General features: G+C 39.5%; 1 protein-coding gene and 1 pseudogene across 2 annotated transcripts in view; both read right to left on the reverse strand.

The window, feature by feature from the left end:
• Positions 1-27,196, reverse strand: part of LOC309644701 (large ribosomal subunit protein eL19 pseudogene) — a 93,082-nt pseudogene extending 65,886 nt beyond the window's left edge. The window contains exon 1 of the transcript XR_014268562.1: positions 23,391-27,196. The product of XR_014268562.1 is annotated as a large ribosomal subunit protein eL19 pseudogene (transcript). The remainder of the gene's footprint in view (positions 1-23,390) is intronic.
• On the reverse strand, positions 325-15,226 carry LOC309643042 (T-cell surface glycoprotein CD1b-2-like). Its single transcript, XM_082425421.1, has 6 exons — positions 4,956-15,226; positions 4,435-4,701; positions 3,477-3,755; positions 2,978-3,256; positions 2,411-2,504; positions 325-1,508 (listed from the first exon to the last, which is right to left on the reverse strand). Exons 1-6 carry the CDS (start codon positions 5,014-5,016, stop codon positions 1,487-1,489), a joined length of 1,002 nt encoding a protein of 333 aa, XP_082281547.1. The 5' UTR covers positions 5,017-15,226; the 3' UTR covers positions 325-1,486.
• Positions 27,197-27,675: the final 479 nt, after the last annotated feature.

Below are 27,675 nucleotides of genomic sequence, written 5' to 3' on the forward strand. Positions count from 1 at the left end.
ATGTTCCAAATCTAATATGGCCACAATAGTCTTGATAACCAAAGTCATTTTTTTTCCATCTTTATAAATCTACACTGGAACAACCATATCCAACAGATCTCAAGCTACTATGTGTGTGAACGAACCTTCTCTTTTGTTTCATACCTGAATGCTGTACATCTATTTTGGATTGTATATTGTGTTTGTGTATTTATGCTTTGGTTCATAGTAACTTCTCATGTTATGGAATTGATGTGTATTAAACACAAACAGTAAATTAAAAAAAAAAAAAAAATATATATATATACCCAAATTCTCCCCTCTTCCCCCTTCCTACTCTTTTAATTAAATGAGTTTGGATTTTTTTAATGAGGTTTCTAGAAAACTGTGGAATAAGCAAAAGAATCGATAAATGTAAACAAGAGTCAACAATATAACTGACTTGATAAACCACAGATATCAAAGTCCCTGAGAGCAAGAAAAGCCCTCTTGACTCTTTGCTTGAATATTTAACAACCCATCTGCACTATTATCCCTCACCCATCCTGCCTCTCATGCATTCTCACTGGAAAATGAGAAACAGGATCCTTTTCTGATTAATCTTTATATGTAAACTATAGTTATAATATGGGCAGAAGTGGTTTTCTCCAGAGGAGTTCAGGGCAGAAACAAGGAGAGTATGATATTTTTTGCTATGTGAGAATATCTCAATAAGAGGAAAATCTAGAATATCAACTAAAGAGGAGAAAAAGGAAGGAGATAATTTTGAAAAAGGAAAAAAAAAAGACCATTAATGTGGCAGTTATAACAACTTAGATTATTTTACTAAACAAATACATATGCGAGTGAGAGATCTTGCCTGGGATCCACCTAGAGCAAGCCTTTCTCTCAAGGAACTTATAAGTAGAAAGAAAAGAAAAACAAAAAGACCTGCAATGTTGTGGGTACAGAGTAATGTGGATCTCAGCATGACACCACACAAGGGAGGGTTACTTCCACTGTAGCACTAAAGAAGGCTTCCTGGAGAAAGAAGCTGCTCAGCTGGCCCTCATGGTTAGAAAATCATCCAAGCAGAGACAGAGATAGTATGTTAAAATTGTTCAGCATCTCTGCAAATACAATTATCTCGGCATAATTATAGCTAGCTCACTTTAACAAATGATATTTCAGCAGAATCACAAAAAAAAAGTTCAAATAAGAAGCCAAAGGGATGTCACTGTTAAGTCATGGACATCATTTCACTTATTCCGAGGTACATTCTTTCTCACCTCACATCTATGAAATCTGAGTGGATCCTACTATTGATATTGTCTCATAATAACAATTTTTAATTATTTTTCTGCTAGTATATAAATTATGATTTATCTTACAAACTATGGGCACTCTGATTTGTCCAAATCTGATGATTATTTGATGAAATATGATGAGATTGACTCCTGGGCTGACAAATTGAGTTTCTGGACTCCTGGTTACTGATCCCAAATGGAAATGGAGACATGATGAGGGCTCATGAGATATTCTGATAGGACCTGTTAAGATCACAAGCAAAAAATCGTTCTACATAAGAGATATTTGTACACCATGTTCATAGCAGCATTATTCACAAGAGCCAAAAGGTAGAATCAACCCAAATGTCCCTTGACAGATGAACGGATAAACAAAACAGCCTTAAAAAGGAAAGAAATTCTAATACGTGCCATCACATGATGAATTATGAGGACATTATGCTAAGTGGAATGAGCCAGTCACAAAAAGACAAATAGTGATGATTCCACTTATATGAGGTACCTAGAGTAATCAGATTCATATAGACAGAAAGTAGCATGGTGGTTGCCAGGGACTAGGGGAGCAAGGAATGGGGAATGTGGTTTAATGGGCAGAGTTTTAGTTTACAAGATAAAAAAGTTCTAGAGATGGGTTGCACAAAAAGTGAATGTACTTAATACTACTAAACTGTACGTTTAAAAATGGCTAATGCAGTAAGTTTTTACGTCATGTATATTTTACCACGACTTTTTAAAAATAGATTTATCAGGACTTCCCTGGAGGCACAGTGGATAAGACTCTGTGCTCCCAATGCAGCAGGCCTGGGTTCGATCCCTGGTCAGGGAACTGGATCCCACACGCATGCTGCAACTAAGAGTTTGTATGTCACAACTAAGGAGCCCATGAGCCGCAACTGGGGAGCCCACCTGCATCAATTAAGGAATCCACATGCTGCAACTAAGGAGCCCGCCTGCTGCAACTAAGACCCAGCACAACCAAATAAATAAATAAATATTTTTTAAAAATAGATTTACCTAAAGATGGGAGTGGGGAAGAAAGGGGAAAGGGTCTGTTGGAAATATGGAGGCTAAAGTATGTAATAGATAAAATGGAGGGAAAGAGTGAGAGGATGAACAAAAAAGAAAGATTAAAAAGGAAAACTCACCAGCGCCTCAAAAACCATAATGCAAGACATATCAAAAGGACCAAGGAGGGCACTAATATTGCCCAAAATATCAAGCTGACGGAGGTGCGGTGACCTGGCAATTGGGAGAGGACACAGGGATGTCACTTCAAACCCATTCTCTAGTTCTCCTGGCTTTGTTACCCACCTGAGTGTCAGCACTACCATTACCTGCTTCTGATGCATAGGCATCTGTGATTCTCTCTCTCATATTCCTGGATATCATATATTCACAGCCACCCTTTGTCTCTCCCTCTTACCCCATCCTACCCAGTCTATAAGTCCTTCATTCTTATCTCTTCTATACCTTAGATCATCTATTTTCATTCCTCTTGGAACTGTAGTCCCAAGGAATAAATCTCAACCTCTGTCTCTCTGTCTCTTTTTCTCTCTCTGACTCTCTGTCTCTCTCTCCATCCCTCTCTCCATTCCTTTCTCCCCCTGTCCCTCCCTATCTCATCTATCAAATCCCTCCTTTTTCCCAGTCCCTCCCTCTGTGCTTGAGGACCATCTCCTCCCATTCCCAGCTGGGACCCATGCCTTACTCACCCCAGTAGAGGATGATGTCCTGGTCTCCTAGACTGCTGTGCTTCACTCGGCAACTCAGGCCAGTCTCCTCCCCAGCCGTCACATTCAGGGTTACTTGGAGATACCAAGTCCAGTCAACATTGGGCAAGACATCTCCTTGCTGAGTGCCAGACTGCTCCCGCTCGCCCCTCATCCACATCACCCACACGGGTTTTGGGTAGAATCCTGAGACATGGCACACCAGCAGCAGACGGCCAGGCCCAGGACTGGGGCCACTGGACAGCCAGGCCTCAGGCTTCACTGGGGCAGGAAGAGGCAGGGAGACTGTCAGATTATGACTCTAACCTAGAGCATAGGCATTCAGAAACCCACAAGTTTGGACAGTGACCTCTTCTACTCCTATGGGAACCAAATCATTTATTGATTAAGCCCCTCTCTCCTTAGGTACCTCCTACTCTTGAATTCAAAGAAGGTGGCAGGACGTGAAATAGAAAAGTCTTGTGGAGAGAAAAGAACAAACCTTGCCTCTGTAGTTCAGTCTTCCCTGCGTCGAGGACACCAAGGAGATACCGAGGGCAGGTTTCTGAGAGGAGCGTCTCTATGATACCCAAGATGCCTTGGTACTGACTGATGAGTGCACAGAACTGCTGCGCCCTGCTGCTGCCCTCTGGGGCAGGTGCACATGAATGATTCTTAATGCTCATGAAATCCAGTCCTCCTAAAGCTCCCCTCAAAAAGCTTCTTATGGACTTCCCAGAATGCAGCTCACAACCTGCTATACCCTGGATCACAAAGGGGTCTGGATATAAGGAAAACAGGGACAAAGTTACTAAAAAGCAAACAAGAAAGAAAGGTATGGGGAGAGGATGTGGGGCTTTGGATTTGGGGGGTGGGAGAAAGGTCTGAGATGTGAGATGACTCAAAAACCAATTGCAGTATTCAGAGCCTTTTCAGAAAGAAGAGCATTGGGGAGAGGTATGCATGTCATAAATGGTGGAGATGGTCTGTTGTAAGGCTGTAGGGTGGGCATGAGGAGAGAAGGAGAGCAGCATGTGATGGAATCAGGAGTGCAGCATTCCAGGGTGAAGGGGAGAGTTACATTGAGAGAAGGGATCAGGCAGGAGATGCTTGAGGAGACGGATTGGAGGAGGAGGAAGTCACACTTCAGTTCACTCAGGCACAGAGTGGAGAAGTGAGGGCTTTGTCCTTGGGGTTAGAGAGAAGCCAGTTATGCACAAACAAACCAGGAGATGGTTACAAAGGGGGACCTTCATTTATCACACTGGAGTGCAAGAAACAGGAAGAATCTGGGATACTTAGTGGAGGTGTGGAGTCAGAGTTGGAGACTACTCTGGAGAAGTGTGTGCATGCAGTTGGGTAAAGTGGGAGGACGGGACCAAGATGCAAGAGAGTAATAGCCTTAACCAGGAGAGAGAAAAACCGTTGAGAATCTCCCCGGAGCAGAGGACTGTACTCACATTCAATCTGGAATTTACTGGCATAGTCCTGCACTTCCTGAGTGAATCCAATGAAGTAGGTTCGGAATAGGTCCTCCAGCTCAATCAACTCCGCATCACTGAAGTTGCCCCTGGACCAGGGCTTCAGGAAAATGGCAGTGTCCGAGTCACTGTCCCACCCATGAATCTGAAAATCATCCAACCAGCCTGAGCCTTGAGTTTGTGCCCAGGTGCTGTTGGCAAAGGTCGAAATCTGGATAACATGGTAAGAGGTTGGCCCCTGGAAGGCTGTGGGTGGTGGAAGCATAAGAAGAGTGAGGAGGAAGAGAGAATCAGGATGAAATGATAAAGAACCCAGAGTCTGAACAACAACACAGAGCCTAAGACATTTGCCTGCCCCAAGGCTTCTAGCTCCATCCCCAACCTCCAGAACTGGGGGAGAGGGCTGGAGACAGGAGGGCCCTGACCCTTAGTGATAGGTGCAGCATGCTTTCATCCAGACCCCCTGCACCTGTTCTGGGAACTGCCAGAGTTACTCTTACCGTCTTCATTGTCACCACCTGGGACGACAACTGCTAGCAATAGAAGTGGCAGAAGCAGCATTTCACTGGGAAGTAGAACTTCTGACCCTCAGAGCTGGTGTTTGATCTCTAATTTCAGCAAACCTTTTTCTCAATACTCTATAGTGACTTCCTCTCTCTTTCAACTGACAAATCTCTTCCTCACCCACACCCACACCCGCACGTCACAGAAATACTGTGTTTTCTACAGCTCTGTGCTCCCACTCTGCCTCTCATTTCCGCTCCAGCCCTTGACTTGTAGATTTTTTTTAATGTCTCTGGCTTCCAGCTGTTCTCCTTGACCTCAGCTTCCTTCATTTTTATTACTTCGGAAAAGCTCCCATGTGATGTTAAAAGGTTATTTCACCTCCCTAATCCTTTATTTCCACATCTGTTAAATAAGAGGGTAATATTAAACACTTGCTCTGCTTCGAGTCTCTTTTAATCTAGAAGAATTCCTTTGGTTTATACACCTAACTGGACCTCCCTCCTCACTGCCCTTTTCCTCTGGCACTTTGTCATTACCTCTTCCCAACGTTCTCAATGGCCCCTCTTTCTTATCTCATCCCTCTTACCTGGTCTCTCTAACCCACATTATGGTTTCTGAGTGTGGGTGTGTGTTGACAATCATTTACATGCAGCAAAGCATTTAAATCACTGCTTTATCGTATTTGATTCTGGGACCCAAATGCCAGAATTAAATATGATAAATACTGCAGTTTATATTCTGAGCAAAATTCTCTTACACCATAGCAATTTTTGAAGATGAAAATTACATTTGCTACTGGTATATGAACTTCTTTTCAGTAGTTCTTGACCTTTGGGTCTTTCAGTAACAAATCTTCATGAGACAAGTAAAGCTTCAGGAGTTATGTGTGGCTCCAGCCCAAGTCAAAGATAATTTTTGTAGTAGGCGGTAGGACCTCCTTCTTCTTTTGTATTATTTTATAATCTCGATCTACATTTTGGTCTTTCCTAACACCAAATAAAGCATTGCTAGGTGAGCAAGTAGCCTGGCATTTTTTCACCAAAAGTTCAGAGATGTTTGTCCTAAGATGTTATCTCTTATCTTCTCTTTGTATGCCCTTTGCATGTTTTAGCAATATATTTAGCATCCACTGAGTGAAACAATTGGACTCTAAGCAATATGTTAGCGTTAAGGAAAATTCTTGGATTTCTCCACTCAGGAAAAGAATTCCAAATTTGCAGATATGTATCATCTAGCAGAAATGTGATAGTAAAACATCTTAAGTGTAAGAGGTTTTCACTAATTGATCCTATTTACATAGATAAGAAAATGCAAAATGAGTAATGTAACATTCTTTATTCCTAGAAACAAATCAGAATAGACTTCATTTAAGATTATCACTGACTAATTGTAAGCTCCAGAATAACTCTTCAAATTCCAAAGTATTCAAGTTTGAACAATATTCCCAGAATCCAGTACATAGTATAATCTAATCCACTTCTTGTGTAACGGCCACAGACAACAGCAGAGACATAATATTAACTGCCTGTACATCATGACACTGTATCATTTTTTTTTACTTTGTAAGCTTTGAGTTTGGGGTAGGACACCCAAGATTCAGTTTATACGATATACTGTACATTCACTGGCAAGAACAAACTTTAAGAACTTGGCGATGTGCAGCCATAATGAGTAGATTAATTCTCTCACACAGCAAATATAGCACTGACAGTGTGTGGCAGCAAAAGAGAGGTTGTGCAGGTAGCCTTGGAAAGAATACCAAATGGATCAGTGTGAGTGCCCACACTATTTTGGTGTACGTTCACAGAGAGACATGATCTGAGAATTGAAAAGCACCAGAGAAAGGGAGATTCTGAGAACTCCAGCCCCCATTTCAGGGAGTCCGACAATGAAAAAGTGCACTTGTGCTCTTCATACCATTGTTGCCATCACCATTATTATCCCCTGCTTGGCTGAAACTTGACTAAAGGTACTGAAACACTCACTGGGACATGAAGATGATAGCCAGGAAAAGGGGCACTCAGAACTTAATTTTTTCACAAGCCACTCCACACTAATACTATAAAGACTCCTCTCTCAATGGCCCACGCCGCCAAAACAAAAGCCTGGGTGGAAACAAATATTTCAAAATCCCGATTATTCCAATGAAGAGGCTCAGAAGAAAAGGTCCTGCCTTTATTGGTGAAAAGTAGAGTGAGAGGATAGGGTTGAAAATGTGAAAATTTACCTCTGATTTCCCTAAGTTCCCTACAAAAATAAATACAACAAATATCCTAAGTCTACTCCAAAAGCAAGGAAGACACACATCAGGCCCAGAAATAAGATTTCTGCAGGACGACAGAGGACCTTCCACTGAAGTACAAGGCAGCCGCCCAAGTGAGCTGGTATCTAACGGTTGCCTGAGAGCTGCTACTCTGTGCAATCCTATACAGTCTGAGTGGTGGTCACAATACCTAAGATTATTAAAATTAAATACAAATGGAGCCTGGATTTAAGAATTTCCTGAACAGACAAAAACATTTAAGCCATGTAAGAAAAACTAAATCCAGCTTACTTCATGAATGTAAATGAAAGTATTTCATTTCATGAAGCTCAACCTAGTTTATTTTTTGTAAATGGCTCTGACAATCATAAAAGAAACATAAGTCATCTTCCTAAAAATGGCATGAGGTTATCACTTTTAACCAATCCCCTGCCATCTGGAAACCTCCACTGTAATAACCAATCGTTGTAAAAATTAATAACTTCCTCATTTTTACTCTGTAAGTCATTCTATAACTTCACGTTCCCGAGCTTTGAATTTGAAAGCTCCCAGTTTGTGAACTGTTTTTATATGTACAATAAACTCTTACTAAATATTACTTATTGATTTGGTGGGTTTAATTTTGCTATTTCTGGATTTTTGACAAGATGTTAAACTAAAGAGAGAAAACTGAAGCACATGAGTAGACTGTGGTATTACTTTTTGTTTTTAATTTTGTGATTTTTAACCAAGTGCTAATAGTTAACAATAGACCCAAAAATGACAAGTATATTTTGACCTACTTATTTATTTATACACGCATTCATTTTTTAACAAGTATTTATTGAGTGCCTACTGTTTGCACCTGCAGTAGCTCTGAACTACCTCTTCACCATTCAAATTGTCATCACCCATCCTACCTTGTTCCAAAATTGGAAGTGAGTTCACAGACTTCCTTTTAGCTCAGGAACCTTGCTTGGCTTAGTCTTGTCCAGGATCCATAGATTCTTTTTTCTTTTAATAAATTTATTTATTTTATTTATTTATTTTTGGCTGCACTGGGTCTTCATTGCTGCTTGTGGGCTTTCTCTAGTTGCAGCAAGTGGGGGCTACTCTTCATTGTGGTGCGTGGGCTTCTCATTGCAGTGGCTTCTCTTGTTGCAGAGCACGGGCTCTAGGCATGCGGGCTTCCGTAGTTGTGGCACGTGGGCTCAGTAGTTGTGGCTTGCAGGCTCCAGAGCGCAGGCTCAGCAGCTGTGGCCCACGGGCCCAGCTGCTCTGTGGCATGTGGGATCTTCCCGGACCAGGGCTCGAACCCACGTCCCCTGCATTGGCAGGCGGGTTCTCAATCACTGTGACACGAGGGAAGCCCTAGGATCCATAGATTCTTAAATGTTGGGAAAACCTCAAAGTTGATATGTAAGGGACATCTTTTCAGTGAAAATTTACCTGCTTTCCCAGTTACTTGGACACAGAGAGATTTAAACTTCTGACACAGACTGATTGGCAAACCCACTGCATTTTTGCCTTATTGACCATTCAATCCAAACTGGATGATTTTGGGTTTCAGTTTTTTTTTTTTTTTTAATATGACATTGTTCCTGTGCATTTACTTTTCTTCTTGCTGTTCTCTATCTTTTAAGAGTGCATAGAGTGAGGTTCATATGATCCTTATAGCTGAATAATAGATACACATTCAGGTAAATCTGGATTTCAAGTTCTAGTATCAAATTCTATTTTATTGTTTGCTTGTATCTGCTATTGATGAGGAAACTTCTGCCAGTCTATTTGTTACTACTTTGCAGGCAATTTTTTTCTCTCTAAAGGTTTTCCATCTTTTCTTCCATTCTTTTATAATGGAACATCTTAGACTCTGGAGTTTCATATTATAGTGTGAGTATCTCATAATTGCTTATCCATTTTTTTTACTGAGGTGAAACATAACAAAAAATTAACCATTTTAAAGTGTGCAATTCAGTGGCATGTAGTACATTACTATGTTGTGCAACCACCAGCTCTAACAACTTCCACAACATTTTTATCACCCCAAAAATATCCCATACCCATTAAGTAGTCATCACCTTCCATTTCTCCTTCACCTAAGACCCCTACTAGCCAATAATCTTCTTTCTGGATTTACCTATTTAGAATACTTTATATAAATGGAATCATGCATTGTGTGTCCTTTAGTGTCTGGTTTCTTTCACTTAGCATACGGTTTTGGGGGTACGTCAAGGTTGCATTATGTATTACTCCTTTGTTCCTTTTTTGGCTGAATAATAGTCCATTGTAAGTATATGCCACCTTTTGTTTATTCATTTATTAATGAAAGGACATTTGTGTGTTTCCTCTTATTTACTATTCACTATTCACTATTGTGAATAGGGCTTCTATGTATATCCATGTACAAATATTTGTTTGAACATCTATATTCACCCGTCATGGGTGTTATACCTAGAAGTGGAATTGCTGAGTCAAATGGTTACCTCAGTGTTTAACTTTGAATAACATCCAAACAGATTTCCATAGCACCTGTACAGTTGTACATTCCCACAAGCAATATGTGAGAGATGGAATTCTAGATAGATAGATAGAGAGATAGGCACATGCTATATTAGAAGTAGAAACTAGTATTTTTATATATGTATTATTAACTACTTAAAAATAAACTAATAATAGAGAATGTTTTAAATATTTTTGCATTTCTCCTTAACATTTGACTTAGTAGAAGAAAGCTATATTTTCATATCTGCTTCCAAATACAATCTCATGCAACTTTACATGTCATATAGTCTCTGGAAAACACTGTACACTAAAATATAACATCTTGATATTGTTATAAGAATAGCTTTGAACTCATTGACCCTCAGAAAGGGTTCTAGAAATCCACAGGTATCCCTGAAAACACCCTGAGAACAACTGGCCTAGATCTGGTACTTCTTTAGGGGATATGTAAAGGTATCACATCTTCTTTCTAAGTTAGAATATTTCTAAAAAAGATACATTCTCCTAAATAACTATCTCATTACCCTGAGATAACCAAAGACAGAATAAGTACTTGATTATTTCCATATATTTACCAGTTTTTGAGAGAATGAATTGTTTATACAGCTTCCAGTGAGTTAATTTTTGCATTATTGCATACTCATGAATTTCAGCATATTAGAAACGCTTGAATCTATCCTAACCATTGTTTTTCTTGAGGCTGAAATTGTCCCATCTGTGACATGGGATCCTTTCAAGCCAGTTGCTTATGAATTCTTTCAACATGCCTTTATCGTTGAGCTTTCCTTTACCTTCTGACATGGCAAAGTTGTTCCAGACTCTTGTAGAAACTTCCTGCCCCAAACTAGAAATTAGCCATTTCTCCAAGGTGCTTTGCTTCCTTTTAGTGGGAAAATACTATGTGGAAGCCATAATCTGAGTCCTAAGTCTTGGTTTCTGGGCTTTTTAAGTAATCAGGACCTTTTTTTTTTTTAAGGCTAAATATCATGATTTGATATTTATACTTTTAATTCTAGTTTAAAACTACAGAGTTTTACTCATCTGTCTCACATCAACTTCCCTTCTCCCACACAGAAAATCCTGGTTCCCAACGAATCAACAAAATTATGTATTCACCTAACCTACTGTACAGTATACTCTATACTATCCACCTATCCCACTATACACTGTATCTCACTGGACTATACATACATAATAGTCTTAGAATAACAATAAAAACACTACCAGTAACAATATAATTTTTGGTAATTTAAGATTTGTTTTCTTACCCTACAGTATATCCCCTGGAGACAAGCAAATTTCTAAGCTTTACAGTCACTTGAAATCGTCCCTGACTTCTGGTGTGTCACAAACTTTATAAGTGGTTAAGCTCCTTGCTGCATTTTGCTTTAATTTTTAGGAATTGAAACTCTTGTTTGTTTGCTTTATAATGTTATGAAATGTCTACATGCAGCAGGACATCCTGAATGTCAGAGTAATGATCTCAGCAAATCCTTTCTCCAAATATCAATGATAATACTGGACAAAATTTTCAAAATAATCAATTTCAGAATTCTGGAAAAATGACCAAAGGCATACAACAGATTGAGAAGAGCTTATTCAAGAAGAACTACTTGAACTTCAGCAAGAACTATGGGGACAAATTAACATGGGGCTATTCCCATACTTCCCTTGACTTGGTGATGCCATAGGCTGAGGACCAGTAGTCTTGCTGTCACCAGAAGGGTACACCTGATTTAGAACTCCATAGAGAGACCCATGCCCAGGTACGATGTAGAAAACAGCAGTTGGTGGCAAAAATCAAAGGTCAACAGTACAGCTGCCTGAGGCTGCAATGATGGTTGAGGCAAAGAAGAGACCAAACAAAATTTAACAAAGACACTTGGGAAGTGAGACAGCCATAGTGGACTTTGATAAGTTCCCACTTATTCCCAGAGGTTTGGAAGCTGCACACAAACTAAGGAGAGACCAAAAAGGACCACAGTTAACTACTTCTCCCCCACCAAACATGACACCTTGCACAAAGAAAAAGTAGAAGCCAGGGTAGATTTGTAAACTGCTTGAATGGTAAATGTGTGCTCCAGTCCACACACATCCCCTCAGTAAAATGTGGAAGCCTTACTGATTAAAATGTAAAGGCACTACCTCTGATTAATCATTGGCTACCACTAAGCTGTTTTGACTTAAGAATGACTCCTAGCCTCCAAAGAAGACATACAGATGGCCAAGAAGCACATGAGAAGCTGTTCAACATCACTAATTATTAGAGAAATGCAAATCAAAACTACAATGAGGTATCACCTCACACCAGTTAGAATGGGCATCATCAGAAAATCTACAAAGAACAAATGCTGGAGAGGGTGTGGAGAAAAGGCAACCCTCTTGCACTGTTGGTGGGAATGTAAATTGATACAGCCACTATCGAGAACATTATGGAGGTTCCTTAAAAAACTAAAAATAAAAAAAAAAAAAAAAAAAAACTAAAAATAGAATTACCATATGACCCAGCAATCCCACTACTGGGCATATACCCAGAGAAAACCATAATTCAAAAAGACACATGCACCCCAATGTTCATTGCAGCACTATTTACAACAGCCAGGTCATGGAAGCAACCTAAAGGCCCATCGACAGATGAGTGGATAAAGAAGATGTGGTATATATATACAATGGAATATTACTCAGCCATAAAAAGGAATGAAATTGAGTCATTTGTTGAAATGTGGATGGATCTAGAGACTGCCATACAGAGTGAAGTAAGTCAGAAAGAGAAAAACAAATATCGTATATTAATGCATGTATGTGGAACCTAGAAAAATGGTACAGATGAACCGGTTTGCAGGGCAGAAGTTGAGACACAGATGTAGAGAACAAATGTATGGACACCAAGGGGGGAAAACCGTGGTGGGGTGGGGATGGTGGTGTGCTGAATTGGGCGATTGGGATTGACATGTATACACTGACGTGTATAAAATTGATGACTGATAAGAACCTGCAGTACAAACAAACAAACAAACAAAAAAACAACTAATCCTAAACTTTCTTTGGGTTATTTGTATAGAAATATGTTAATATAAATGTTTCAGGCATTACATGAAATTTCTGAAAATCTTACATGTTCTGGTATAATGTTATAAGTCATAATTCTAGTTATTACTTTAAAATGTATATCTCACAGATAACTAAAAAAAAAAAACAAAAACAAAAAAGAATGACTCCTAGAAGACTAGGAAGGAGAAAGAAAGGGGAGACAGGAAGGGTGACAGAAAGATACATAGAAGGAGAGAGGGAGAGGAGGAGGAGGAGGAGGAGAAAAGAAGGAAGAAAGGAAAGAAAAGATATCTTTTAAAAATGAGCAGAGACATCAGCATTCTGGTTGCAGAGCAGCCAGAATCTACAGAATTAGTCCAGGCAGGTAACTAAACAAAATAAACAAACAAAAAAAACACAAAAATTAAAACAAACAAAACAATGATGGATGGATTTGAAGAGCCTCAAACAAGAAACAAACCATATGACTAGCAAAGAGTGGATGGATAAAAAAACAAAATACAGTATATACATACATGGAATTCTGTTCAGTAATAAAAAGGAATAGACTGCTGATACACTGATAAACAACATGGGTGACTTATAACCATATGCTGGAGCAGGGAAAGGGCAAATACAAAGAGTACATACAGGGGAGGAGATCAAGGTGGCAGAGTAGGAGAACGCTGAGCTCACCTCCCCCCCAAGAACACATTGAAAATACATCTACATGTGGAGCTGAAAACAAATTGGAGATGGGCGGAAAGACTCTTCTACAACCAAGGCTGTAAAACAAAATCCACACAAAATCAGGTAGAAAGGGAAGAGAAGTGACCAGGTCAGGACCTAAGCCCCTAAGAGGGCACACAGGAAAGGAGGGTGATTGCACAGGCTCAGAGATCTTCCCTGGGAGGGAGAGGTTGGAACCACATACTGGGCGCCCCAGCCCTGGGGTCTGACACCAGGAACACCAGTGCTCTTAAATGATGTGAAAACCACTGGGACTTAGAGGAGGGCTGTGAGAAACCTAGGCTCTGCTCATGAAGAGCTCAAGCATGCTTGCTTACTCCCAGGAACAAGGTGGTGGAAGCAGATTGAAACACCCAGGGCTCTGGCCAGTTTCCTGCAACTGCCCCATCGTGCACCCCAGCCCCTCTAGCTCCAGCACAGCTCCCCACTAGGATGAAGGCTGTCCGTGCCTTTGCTGGGGAGAGTATGCAGATGAGGGGAACAGAGCCGGCTCTGACCGCCACTGCATCTGCACAGACAGTCATTGCTGGCACTCACAGAGGTGGTGGATCAAGAGCTGTCTCGAGCTCTGACTGGCGTGCCAGGACCATCCTGGCACATGCCCAAGCCCCCACTGTGTGCACACTTGCTCTAGTGCCACTCCCCTCTGAGGCAAAGTTAACCTTGCTGGAAGGGGAGAAGTGCACATTTAGAGGGAAGAGAACCATCTGGGACCCTAAACTTAAAACTTCTGCTCCAGCACCTTGGAATCTAACCCCACTCCCCATAGGGAGGTAACAGCCACTGAACATAAGAAAAGCCACAGCCCACACCTGGCTTTGGCTCTAGCCCCTCCATCTCCAGCCCAACCTCCCAAAAATGTGACAGCTGCCAGCACACCCTCGGGGGAGATGTGACCCATGCTCACTTCAGATCAAGCTCTCCCACCAAAGCCACTGGGCACATTCAAACTGCACAGGGATGTTCCCATATAAGGACACCCCTTCAAGACCAGAATAGGTAACTGGTTCACTTAATTTCATAAGGACAGAGAAAGCTAAACAAAATGAGAAGACAGAGGAATTTGTTTCAATTGAAAGAATAAGAAAAAAAAAACCTGAAAAAACAACTAATGAAACAGAGATAAATAATTTACCAGATAGAAATTTCAAGGCCTTAGTAATAAAAATGCTGACTGAACTTGGGGAAAGAATAGATGAACACAGTGAGAATTTTAACAAGGACTAAAAATTATTAAAAAGAACCTGTCAGAGCTGAAAAATGCAATAACTGAAATGAAAAACATTCTAGAAGGGATTAACAGCAGACTAGGTGAGAGAGAATGCATATGTGATCTGGAAGATAGAATAATAAAATTACCAAATCAGAATAGCAAAAAGAAAAACAAATAAAAAATGAGAATAGTTTAAGTGACCTCTGAGACATCAAGTGTACCAACATTTGCATTGTAGGTGTCCCAGAAGGAGAAGAGAAAGTGAAAGGGCTCAAAAATGTATTTGGTGAACGTATTAGTCTTTCAAATTTGTCAACATTTATAATGAAATTCAAAGTTACGCTCAATGAGCTCTTTCTGTTATGGCCACAGATATTTGGCAATTTCTATGAGCTACAAACTCATCCAAGAACCATACACAGTTTAAGCCCCATCTAAATCACTCACAGGCACCAGATCTCATCTTTACTGAATCTTCTTGCCAATGGCAAACACTTAGTTTGTGGTTTTAGGAAGCTATGGCTGATATAATGTTACATGTTTATCACATTTTTTTGCCCATGGGCCTATCTTAAAAATGCTATAGTCTTTCTCCCTTGTAATTGGGTCAGGGCCATGTGACTAAGTTCTGGACAATGGAATGTGTTGTGCTGGAGACGTAAGCCTCCTCCAGGCCTAATCATGTAAACTATTGCAACTGATCATCTTGCCATGCAGGGCCACCCTGGAGGTCACCTGTTCCAGATGGCAGATACAGGCAGAGAAGGGCTGCCTGGCCTACATGAAGTTTGCCTACATGAGAAATATACTGTGTTGTATTTAGCCTCTAAGATTCTCAAGTTTATTTATAACTGCAACACAACTAGCTATACTGGTTAATATTGTTACCAGATCGAACTTGGGTCCACTTGCCCAACTCGCAGTAAAGCCAATCTACCAGCAGCAGGTTGTGGTGAAGGAAAGTACAGTGTTTATTGTAAGGTGCCCAACATGGGGCTGAGCAAGGAGAATGGGCAACTCATGCTCAAAAGACCTGAACTCCCTGACGGCATTCAGGGAAGGGTTTTTAAAGACAAGGTGAGGGAGAGGGTCTCCATATGCATCATCAGCTTGTGCATCCTTCTGATGGGTTGGCAGTGAAATAACTGGGTGGTATTTCAGGAGTTAAAAATCATCAACCATCTGGTTCCAACCAGTCTGGGGTTAACGTGCTGGTGGTCAGCATGCAGTTAACTTATTCCACCTGACAGAGGTTTTAGTATCTGCAAAACAGCACAAGGATATGGCTCAGGATATTATCTGTGTCCCTTGAGGAGGAATTAAAGGTCCTTGACTTCATTTTATGGCTAAACTATTATTATCTTGTCTTGCTTGACTATTTTCCTTTGTTTCTGCATTTTCTCACTTTTCTGATTAAATTTGTCCCTTGGAATTTGGGGGAGACCTAGAAGGCTAAAGTTTTTCTACAAACAAGAGGCAGAGAACACTGGGGGTTTGTCCCCAGAAAGGCCCTGCAGAGTCCTGCTCAGTTCCAACCTCCTGAATTCAGAACCAGATGAGATAAAGATATACAGCATAAGACGTATGGATCAAATTTTCAACTTTATTTCTAATAAAGTTTCTAGAGAATTTCCCTTAAGTGTGTAATCCAAGTAATCTTGCTGGTATTGAATATCGAAGTGGTCTTACTCACTGTTATAAATTGATTTTTTTGTGCGAGCCCCAAAGTACATATGTTAAAGCCCTAAATCCCAGTGGGGTTATATTCGGAGATGAAGCCTCTAAGGAAGTAACTGAGGTTAAATGATGTCCTAAGTGTGGGAATTTATAAGGAGACACCAGAGAACTCTCTCCCTCTCTCCCTCTTTCTCTCTCTCCACATGCACTGAGGAAAGGTCATATGAGGACACATAAAGAGGTGGCTGTCTGCAAGCCAGCCTTCGCCAGAAATCAAATTGTCTTGGACTTCTAGTCTCAAAAACTGTGAGATAATGTGTCTGTGGTTTACGCCACCCAGGCTGTGTATTTTGCTATGCAGCCCAGGCAGACTAATACACTCACCTAGTCCGGGCAGTACTAGAAAACTTCTAAGCACCCCACCGGAGGGCCTGTTTCTGGTTGAGTCAGGGGATGGAGGAGGAGATCAGAACTGACACTTCTGAGACCAGCTTGGCTCCAGAGGCCAAGGGCAGGAAGAAACTGTTGAGACATATCACAAACCCAGTTTCTCTCCTGGACTCACCAGTGAGCTAATTCACTCTATTTTCAGGGGAAAGAATAAGACTGAGAAAAGAAACAAAAAATATGGAGGGAAAATTCTCCTTCAGGGGAACTAGAAGGTATCAGCCCCATCCCCTGACAGAGTAATACCCATCCAATCATCCAAGCAGAAACCTAGAAACCTGCATTCTTTGCAAACTTAAATTTCCTTTACTCCTCATAGTCACCACAGCATTTCTCTCCATAATTTATAAAATCCTCCTCTTCCTCTCTAACCTCACTATCATTTAGTTCTGCTTTTATCATATGTGACCCAGGTCACTGCCACAATCCCTTATCTGTGCAAAGCAATCCAAACCCTCTCCCTATCTGTTCAGCACTCTGGTTCAGAATTGCTATAAAAATGTACACCTGATCATGTCAAGCTCATGCTTAAAATATTTCAATTACTTTCATGAAAAATAATCCAAACTCCTACTATGTATGTCAATTTTATATAAAAAGGCTCATATATATATATATATATACATATATCATTCCACAAGAAAAAGGGTGGGGGAGGTGAAAGGAGTGGGATCTGTGAAAAAGGGAAACTGACAAGACAATTTGTACCAGTGAACACTTATGAACATAAATGCAAGAGTCTGAAATCTGTATGAAATGCAATAGAGAGAGAAGGAGATGGCCCTTATATAGGCCCTCTAGAGACACACGACCCCCAAAGAATAATCTGAGATGGGTGGGACATCCTCTGATTAGAATCCAGCCTGGCTGAGGGTCCTGGCTGTCCTGGGGAAGCCCAGTGCTCTTCCTCTGTCACCAGTCTTCCCCAAGTTCCCTCTTCTCACCCCATTGGTGCTCAGGCCACAGGCATCCTCATGCTTGCCTTTCCCTGGGCTCTTAACTGGCCCTCCCTCAAGGTCACCTCAGTGGGTGGTATTCCTGCTAGAGAGCGCTGTCCTCAGCACTCCAGTGTCCTGTCCCTGCCTCAGTGTCACACTCTACCCCCTCATCCCCTCTCTGCCAGCAGAAACCTCACCCTCTGCACAGTTCCCTATTCCAGAAACCCCGCTGCCTTCCACAACCACACGCCTTTTACTGGGGCTTTCATTTCCCCATTAGCACGTCTTCAAGCTATTCTCTCCACTTTCTGGCTCCCAGCAGCAGTCCCTGCCTCTGTTCTGTGTCCTCCCCCATCTCGCACCTACAGCAGTAGGAAGGGTCCCACCCTGAGATCTAGGGTAAATCACTTACTAGAATGCATTGATCACTGCCCTGGGTCTCAATTTCTCCCACTGTAAAATGACTGGACTAAAAGAACTTGACATTCTCCAATTCTGCTTCAACTTTAACATTCTTTGACTCGGTCTGTGTTCACATTCATTTTTATTTACATAGTCTTTTCTTTTGGTGCCTCCTGGGCCTCATTTCTTACTTTTCTATGGCTCCATAATGTTCTCTATTTACCCTTAATCTGAGTCCCCAAGGTCTCATCTCTATTTTGTCACCACTGCTCCCTAATTTATCCATTCATTCTAAGTGCTGCTCACCACCTTGGCTAAATTTTGAAACATAAAGCATTGCCTTATCATTAGACCATTAGATTTCTTTGCGTAAATATATTAACAACAGGCAAGATGCTTTTTTTTTTTGCAAAATAGAAGCCAAGAAATGAACAAGAAAAAACTACCACAAAACAGAGATATACCAGGTAGGCTATAGTTTTATAAATTATTTATACATGCATATGCTGACCTTACAAGATGATAAGAAAGTCTTCAAGAGGCAAATCAAATAAGACATTGAAAACAAGAGTGGGAAATAGAAGCTTCCCAGGGCATTGTCGAGGGTTGGTTCCCAAGGCTTTTGTCTACAGTAGCAACATGGGTGAAGAGGTAATGTCTTGAGATCACCCCCCCCACCAAAAAAAAAAAAAATGCAAGTTGTCATGAGACTTTCTACTACACCCTCAGTGAAACTGGACCAAAAGAAATTTAAAAAAAAATCCATCCAGCTGAAAAGGGAAATAACAAGGAAACTTATGGTTGCCTTATGCTCTGCCTAGGAATTTTTTAAATTATTCTTATGAAATTTCTTAATCACGGGTTTGCCTCACATGAGTTTGGCATTGAAAATACTCTAATTAATTTGGAATGCCCAATCCAAGAAATTAATATCAAAAAAGTGGTTCCAGGAGAGGAGGCATGAATAGGTAGGGCACAGAGGATTTTTAGGATGGTGAAAATACTCTAAATGATATTATAATGATGGATATATGCCACTCTATATTTGCCCAAACCCATAGAATACATAAAAATTTTTTCTAAGCAATCAGTAAAAAAGAAAAACAATTCTGATCAACTTATGCTAGACAACAGACTGGATTATCTTTCCATGTTCTCTAAATAAAATGATCATTTTTAAATTATTTCTCTGGATGATGTGTTATTTCTAGAATTTTGTCAGCTTTTTTAAATTGAAGTATAGTTGATGTACAATTTTATATAAATTACAGGTATATAGCATAGTGATTCACAATTTTTATAGGTTACACTCCATTTATAGTTATTATAAAATATTGGCTATATTCCCTGTATTGTACAATATATCCTTGTTTGTCAGCTTTTTAAAAAGTGAAATTTATTGTCATTTCTGTTGTGTCTTTTAAATACTAAGTATCTTACAACTGAAAAAGAAAATTGGTTTCAAACTGGTTACTTGGCAGAAGCAAACACAAACCTGAATTCTAGGGATCCAAGACCAATACAATCTTCTTTTTTCTAATATAGGCAGTCCTTGCTTTGCACAATTTCAGTATACACAAATTTCAGTTACCACGGTTTATTTAAATAATGCCAATCCCCCAACAACATGGCTCAATTTCAGTTGCCACAGTATACTAAAGATTAGTAATTGAAGAAAGCACAAACTTTACTAGTAACTCTTCATTCTATGAATGACTATGGAAATAATAAAAGTGCAATCAGTAAGTAACCAATGACATCAGTGACCAATCACAACACTTCTTTCACAGTTTGTCAGTGGCTGTTAATTCTGTTCCACGCGTGGACAGCAAAATGTGTACAGATGACCCTTGAACAATATGGTTTGAACTGCATGAGTCCACTTATATGTGAATTTTTTTTTTTTTTTCAGTAAATACAGTCACAGTACTACACGATCAGAGGTTGGTTGAATCTGCACATGCAGAACTGTGGGTTCAGAGGGCTAACTGTAAAGTTACATGTGGATTTTCAATTGCACAAAGAGTTGGCCCCCCTAACCCCACGTTGTTCCAGGGTCAACTGTACTTGCGTTATCTCCTTGTATTCCAATAATAAATCCATGTGACATTTAAATGAAGAATAATAGAAAGAGGGGATCGGCCAAGAAAGATGAAAATGAAAATGCTGGAAGTGAGATTTGAATTGAATGTAAATGAAGTCATAGAAGAAATAGCAGACCTGGGAAATGTTGATGCTGCCACTGGTTGAGAAATTATGGATATGAACCTAGAGGAACTTAGTGAAGGCAAACTTATCAATATAAATGAGGAAAATAATTGTGATGAGAAGGATGAAGGTGTCCCAGATGAAGTGACGCCTACAGAAAACTTCACATTTAAAGAACTCTCAATGTATCAAAAACTCAAAGTGTAAATTGGAAGCTGGCCCAATCTTAGAAAGAATTATGAAAATTCATCAAGGCATAGAAAAGATACTCCATATCTATAAGTTATAGAATGAGAATAAGGCAAGCATGGTTCAAACCGCTCTTGGTAAATATTTACAGGAAGATAAAACATTTAAAGGCTGGACATTTTTATCGTTTTCAGTGACAACATGTTAAATTAATACTAGTGTTACTATTTTTTTCAATATCCCTATACAGTTGACCCCTGAACAACATAGGTTTAAACTACGTGAGTCCACTTTTACATGGATTTTTTTCAATAAATACAGTACTACACAATCCACAGTTGGTTAAATCCACAGATATGGAACCACAGACACAGAGGGCCAGCTGTACAGTTATACACAGATTTTATGACTGTGACCCTCACATTGCTCAAGGGTCAACTGTGTATTTATAACCAACAGTAAGAGGGTTTTTTAATGTTTTGACAAAAATTTTTAAAGGTGATGGAATGATCATAATTTTCCCATTGAGTATTTAGGTCTTTTGCTTGGTTTCACCTTGCATGATCATTTTTTAGAGTCCCACACTACTATGCAAAGCAAAGACTGACCTTATATTGTAAGATTTGGAGTCAAATTTTAAAAATTATAATGTGTTAATATCCATAATATCTTCTTATTGACATATCACTTCATTTTTCTTTAAAGAATGCCTTAATCCTTTGAAGCTTGGAAGGAATTAAGTACATTGGATTGGGATTCTAATATCATTCTGCTTATGGTATTAATTTTACTAAAATGCCATGCCAAACTAGTACTAAGTCCATCAACTTAAAGGATATTTTTGGAAGTATACATTTGGCTTGTTTTCTGGAACCCATAATTTTATTAATATCTTTAAATTTTCCAAAGAAGTATTGAAGATTACCACAAATTGAATTCCTAATCCCATGAAGGCATTAGCACTTCTTCTCTTATATTTAACAATGGTTTTAATTTCATATTTATATTTTCAATACACTCCAATGTTTTGTTGGAGACTGAAAAGTAATAGTACCATTCTTGTATGATATTTTAAAACTATTTATAGATAGGCTTTTACTATATATTCTACTACCAAAATTTTAAAAAGAATGTGCACAGATCAAAGTATATAGAATGCAAAGTTGCTGTCCTTCTGCTTCACACTTACTTCAGATACAGCCCTTTAAGATGATAACGTAAAGTTCAGGCTCCAGTGATATCTTTGAAGATTTGCAAGTCTGGTGAAAGCTTTGCTGAGCTTCTCAGTGTTTTTATCTGCCTCTCATGGAATCAGCAGATGCTCTTACTGGAAAAGCAGCCCCAACTACAGGGCTCATTCTGTGAATTTCTGTCTTCTCTTAGATATTGACCCAGTAATTTATTTCTCCTTTGTTTGTTCTTCAACGTCTTCAGGCGGATTTTATTTTATATTTTCTTGCGTTTTCTACTTGTCCTTGACAAGAGAGTTGGTTCAAATTAGATAGTCCACCATTTCTAGAAGCAGAAGGCCTCTACTTTTTTTTTTTAATTGTTCATTAATAAACCCTACCATCCGTTCATGTGTGGAGCCTCAATTTATGTCTCAGAAATCTAGGCAACAACAAAGCTGGTATAGGCAAGTTGAGACTCTATAGTGGGAAGTGACCCCTGAGCATGTGTATAAAACATGTGAATTCAAGGTGAATTTCTTCACAGGTCTCCTTGACCATGAAGCCAGTTCAAAATAATATAGGAGAGGAACCAAATTTGAGGCATTTTATCTAAGCTGCACACCTAGTCCAGACTGAAAACCAAGGCAAAAACTGGCACTAATTGTTTTGTTGCCTAATGCTTTAAAATAATCTGTATCTAAGAGTCTCTGATTCCTTTAACAGATAATTTGTCTCAGCCATTCCTCCTGAGGCAGCCTAGGTGAAGGTCATTGCTCATAGAATCTCATGCACATTTCCTAAGATTTGCTTTGTGACCTGTGTTTTCAACACTAACTTTGTTTGTGAGGCCTGTGTGTTTACTTAAGTCTTGGCAAGTAAATCTCTACTTCCATAGAAACACGCTTTTGCTCTAGTGGATGCTGTGGAGCCACCAGTGTACCCCCTTCAGGACAAACATGAGTGTTTCCCTCAGCCTGAGGGAGCGTTGGCTGCTGACTGCTCACAGACATGTCCCTCTCCAGGCATTGCCTTCAGTGGGAGAGTTGCTTTGTCCAAGGGGACATCCCTTCCCTGAGAGCACATACCAAATGTGTGAGTAAAAAGTTAAGTCCCATTACCTAGTTTTAGGAAGTCTCTGAAGGGTCACCCTTGCTCCAGAACTCTCTGTGAGTTTGACTAAATCCTCTACTGAAACTGCATCACAGCTCAACCTCCCCTTCTCCTCAGTCCTGCTGTTCCTGAAAGCACCCCCAGCAAGCTTTCTGCATGCAGACATCTACCTAAGTATGTTTCCTTAGAAACTGACCTATGACACTCATCTGTATAAAAATAGCCACTTGACTTGGACAAAGTATCCATCCTAAGTAGCAGCAAATTGCCACAGTAAACCCTCAAATGGACATGAGAAGCAAAGTCCTACAACAACCTGCCCAGGCCACAACAATAAAAAGGCAACTACATGGCATACAAAAAGCTCCATGTAGAGAATGGATAAAGAAGATGTGGTACATATATACAATGAAATATTACTCAGCCATAAAAAGGAACGGAATAATGTCATTTGCAGCAACATGGATGGACTTAGAGACTATCATATTGAGTGAAGTAAGTCAGACAGAGAAAGACAAATATATGATATCGCTTATATGTGGAACCTAAAAAAATGGTACAAATGAACTTAATTACAGGATGGAAATAGAGTCAAAAATGTAGAAAACAAACTTATGGTCACCAGGCAGTAAGGGTGAGGGGGGATAAATTGGGAGATTGAGGTTGACATATACACACTACTATATATAAAATAGATAACTAATAAGGACCTATTGTATAGCACAGGGAACTATATTCAATACTCTGTAATGACCTATATGGCAAAAGAATCTAAAAAAAACTGGAGATATATATATATATGTATAACAGAGTCACCTTGCTGTGCACCTGAAACTAACACAACATTGTAAATCAACTATACTCCAATAAAATTTTTTAAAAAATTAAAAATTAAAAAAAAGCTCCATGTTGAACCATATGGGTCACTACACACTAACGAGGCCAGAGACTCACGTGGGCATTCCCTAATTTCTAAAGCCAAAGGTTTCTCACAGATTAATTTGTTCTCCATTTCCATAACAATTTTTCCCTCTGTACTTGTCTACTAACAAAGGCCCCAGCAGCCCTTATTAATTCTCTTATGAATTCAACTTATTATCCTAAACTACAGGCATCCACCGACCTTCCATTTCATTTAAAATGAGTGAAAATGTATGCTAAAAATTTATTCCAACCTTGTTTATAAGTTATAGACTTTCCTTGGTTTTGTTTTAGGTTACAGTTCTTCTCTAGGTTCAGTACAGAGGAAGTTCCTTTTTCTATTTTGGATTTATTTCAGTGAGATGAATTATGAAATATTTCTCTCTACTATTTTCCCAGAAGTTCACTCTGATTTTTAACATGTTTCTTTTTGTATAAATTTTGGAATGACTGGTTGCATTTTCTCCTTTGCCTTAAAAAATATACAGATAAAAATAAAACTAGATACAGATAACATGGGTGTTACTGTGAAAATTTTGATTTAGCCTTAGCAAAAAATAAATAAACCAAAGCTATCAACACTTTTTTAGGCAGTTAAAGTCTCATTTTATTGAATGAGTGATCTATGTAATTGCTGAGGCCACTATGTACAGACAAGAGGGGGAGAACCTATTTCTTGGTCTCTTCCTCCTTGGACAGAGCCTTGATGATTTCCCCCTTCTTGGCCTGGAACCCGTCTTCACGTTGCTCTCGTGCTTCCCTGGTCTTAGACCTGTGGGCCTCAGCCTAGTCAGCCTGAAGCTTCTTGCAAGCTTTGTCTAACTTCAGCTTGTGGATATGTTCCGTGAGAACCTGCTTGTTTTTGAACACATTACCCTTCACTTTCAGGTACAGGCTGTGATACATGTGGCGGTCAATCTTCTTAGATTCATGGTATCTTCTGAGCAACCGGCGTGGAATTCTTATCCTTCTCCTCATCTAGGTTACCTTCTTGGGCATTCGAGCATTGGCAGTACACTTTCACTTACCTAGGCCCATAAGCCTGCCCTTCTGGCAGGCCGAGGTATTTTTCCAGCTTCAAGCCTGGGAATGGACAGTCACAGGCTTCTGGATGATCAGCCTATCTTTGATCAGCTTCCAGATCTGCTGACGGGAGTTAGCACTGAAGATTTCACTAGTCTCAACGGGGTCCAACCAGACCTTCTTTTTGCTGCTGCAAAGGACACTGGAAGCAAGCCTCTTCTGAAGCCTGAGCATACTCACGGCCACAGTGGCAAAAGGAAAGCCAAAGTTATCAATTGATATTCAGCTAACATCCTGCATTAGTTAGGATCAAATGTGGCTGCAAGTGACAGAAAAAATTCAAATGAACAATATCTTTAAAAACATGTAGTTATATTTCTCTCTCTTGTGAAAAGACTAGAAGTAGGCAATTCAGGGTTGTTATGGCATCTCATTGTGTCCGGGATTTGGTTCCAGTTTCCTCTTTTGTTTAGGGGGTTTTGTCTTTGCTTTTTTTTGTTTTCTTTTGGTCTTTGCCGTGCTTGGTCCTCATTCCAAAGGTCATCCTGTTCTCTGAGTTGGTTGCAAGAGGTACTTCCATCAAATCCACCTTTTAGCCGACAGTAGGGAAAAAGGAATAAGCCAAGCACACTCACCCCCCCACCACTACTGCTCAGATCCACTTTGCAGGAGCTGTACATTGCATTGATCAGACCTCAGTCACATAACCACAGCCAGCTAAGAGGGTCCCTAAGAGATGTAGTTTTATTCTGCCCAGCTAATAATTGGTTGCTAATTTATTCTAGAGGAGGTGCAAAATAGATTCTGGGAGACAACCAGTTGTCTGTGCTATATAACCCCATTTGGTAATTCATCTGTCTATTTAGGTACATAAATGTATAGTTGGTAACTTGAATAGGTCACCTGGAAGTAACATTGTTCAAAGCCCATGAGTGTTTCTCTTAGGACACTTTATACCCAAATTAGGGCTCATACTCATTTTAAATATTTCCCTTCTAAAGTTGTATCTGGCATTCTCTCTGAAGTAGAATAGGTTGTGCATTGAGGATGGATGGAGTTGTAGGTAGGCCAACAAGTGCCTCTGTATTAGAGCAGAACTAAATTATATCTCAGGAAGAATCTTGGTCCTCACTGCAGATATTATCAGCCTCCCGGGAGCAAACCTAAGATTCAAACAACAGTCCATGAGTAGATCTCCAAAAGCCACAAGAAATTTGCAATTGCAAATTCCACCTACAACTCCACTGATTATTAAAGTTATTGCTCTGCATTTAACAGATAATATAAAACTGTCATATATACGGTGTATGTTAGAGTACATAATCTGAAAGTCTCTGCTGCTAAAAAAAAACTCAAATTAGTTCAACATAAACAATATTTATGGGAGACTTAGAGTCTACTCATTCCTGTAGATTATATAAGATCTGCCATTGAGTTTGCCAGAACATCAGAGAGCTGCACAGGTGGACCAGATCCTGCGTGTTGTGTAGAGTTACTTTCCCCACTTTTTGTTTTAGGCTGGCATGATCACCTTACTTTAAGGGACTTAAAACGGACCTGTGAACCCCATAAAATTTACTGAAAGAATACTCCTTGAGAACATTTTTCACTGCACCAAATAGTTTACTCTCTATAAGAACTGATGGGAGAATTTTCCTTGTGGCCTCAGGACCAGGAAGAGTGATACCTTCCCTGAACAACTTGTTTGTCTGTTTCTTCTAGACACTGTGAATGTGTAATTGATCCTGCCTTAATCATTTTATAGTCCTCCAATAATTCATGACCCACATGTATAGGGTGTATAGGGTGTCATGACACTTTCTTTTTTAATTTACTACATTCTTAATTTCATCTTACTTACTGGCCATATCTTCCTTTGGATTCAATTCCTATATTTTCATTGATATGTCTTTAATATTATGTGCATGTTTTTGTAAGTGGTTTTCAATTAGTTTTAGAGATAACATGTTATTGTGAATTTAAGCATGGATTTGTAAGCTGTATGATGATTTGGGGGCCTTAACACTTCTAATTTTTGAATAATAATGAGAATGCTGAAACTGTTTTAGTCTCTACTGCCACCCAGCGGTAAAGTATAGAAACTTATCCCAATCCTGTAGCCTTTGATGATTACAAAAACTCATGTTTTCAGTGTTTTAATGTTGCAGATATTTTGATTCTGTTCTTAGACAAACAAGTATTTTATAGGATATTCCATTTTTTATGTTTTTTCCCTGAGAAGGAACTACTTATGCTGCAACCCATCATCCCAATTCACTCATTAAACATTTTCCAATATTTATTTTGTTATGTTGTGTTTTACCTTTGGAATCTTAAGTGCAGATTGTTGACTTAATCATTCTCCTCCATTATGGCTCGTGGACACCATTTGTTCAAGCAGACTTCCTTTGTGAAATATTTATTTATTTATCCCCATATCCTTCTCTTCCCCACATTCTAATGTATAAATATGTTATCCTGCTAGGTGTTCTTATAAAATGTGGTATTGTTTGATGTCTATAACTTTAATTTCTACAGATGGTATTATACTGTATATGCTTCACCTATTAACATTATTTCATTCAGCACTCTTTTAAAGACCTTCCCCTATTATTCTGTGTCAAGTTTTTGTTTCTATCAATACCTGTTACATAAAATCTCATAGTGTGCATATACTGCATTTTACTTAGGTGTTTCCATTGAGATGAACAGCTAGCATGCTTCCAACCCCTCACTACCATAAAAACTCTGTGATAACCATCTCTACATATGTTCTCTCTTAGAGCTGGGTAAACATTTCCCATTACACATATTCAGAAGTGGGATTGCAGGGTCAATATGTATGTCATTAGACAAGTTGCTACTGCAAACTCTTCAGAATTACGT

Source organism: Balaenoptera physalus, assembly GCF_965194825.1.
Source record: "Balaenoptera physalus genome assembly, chromosome: 1".
In the NCBI taxonomy this organism is placed as follows: Eukaryota; Metazoa; Chordata; class Mammalia; order Artiodactyla; family Balaenopteridae; genus Balaenoptera; species Balaenoptera physalus.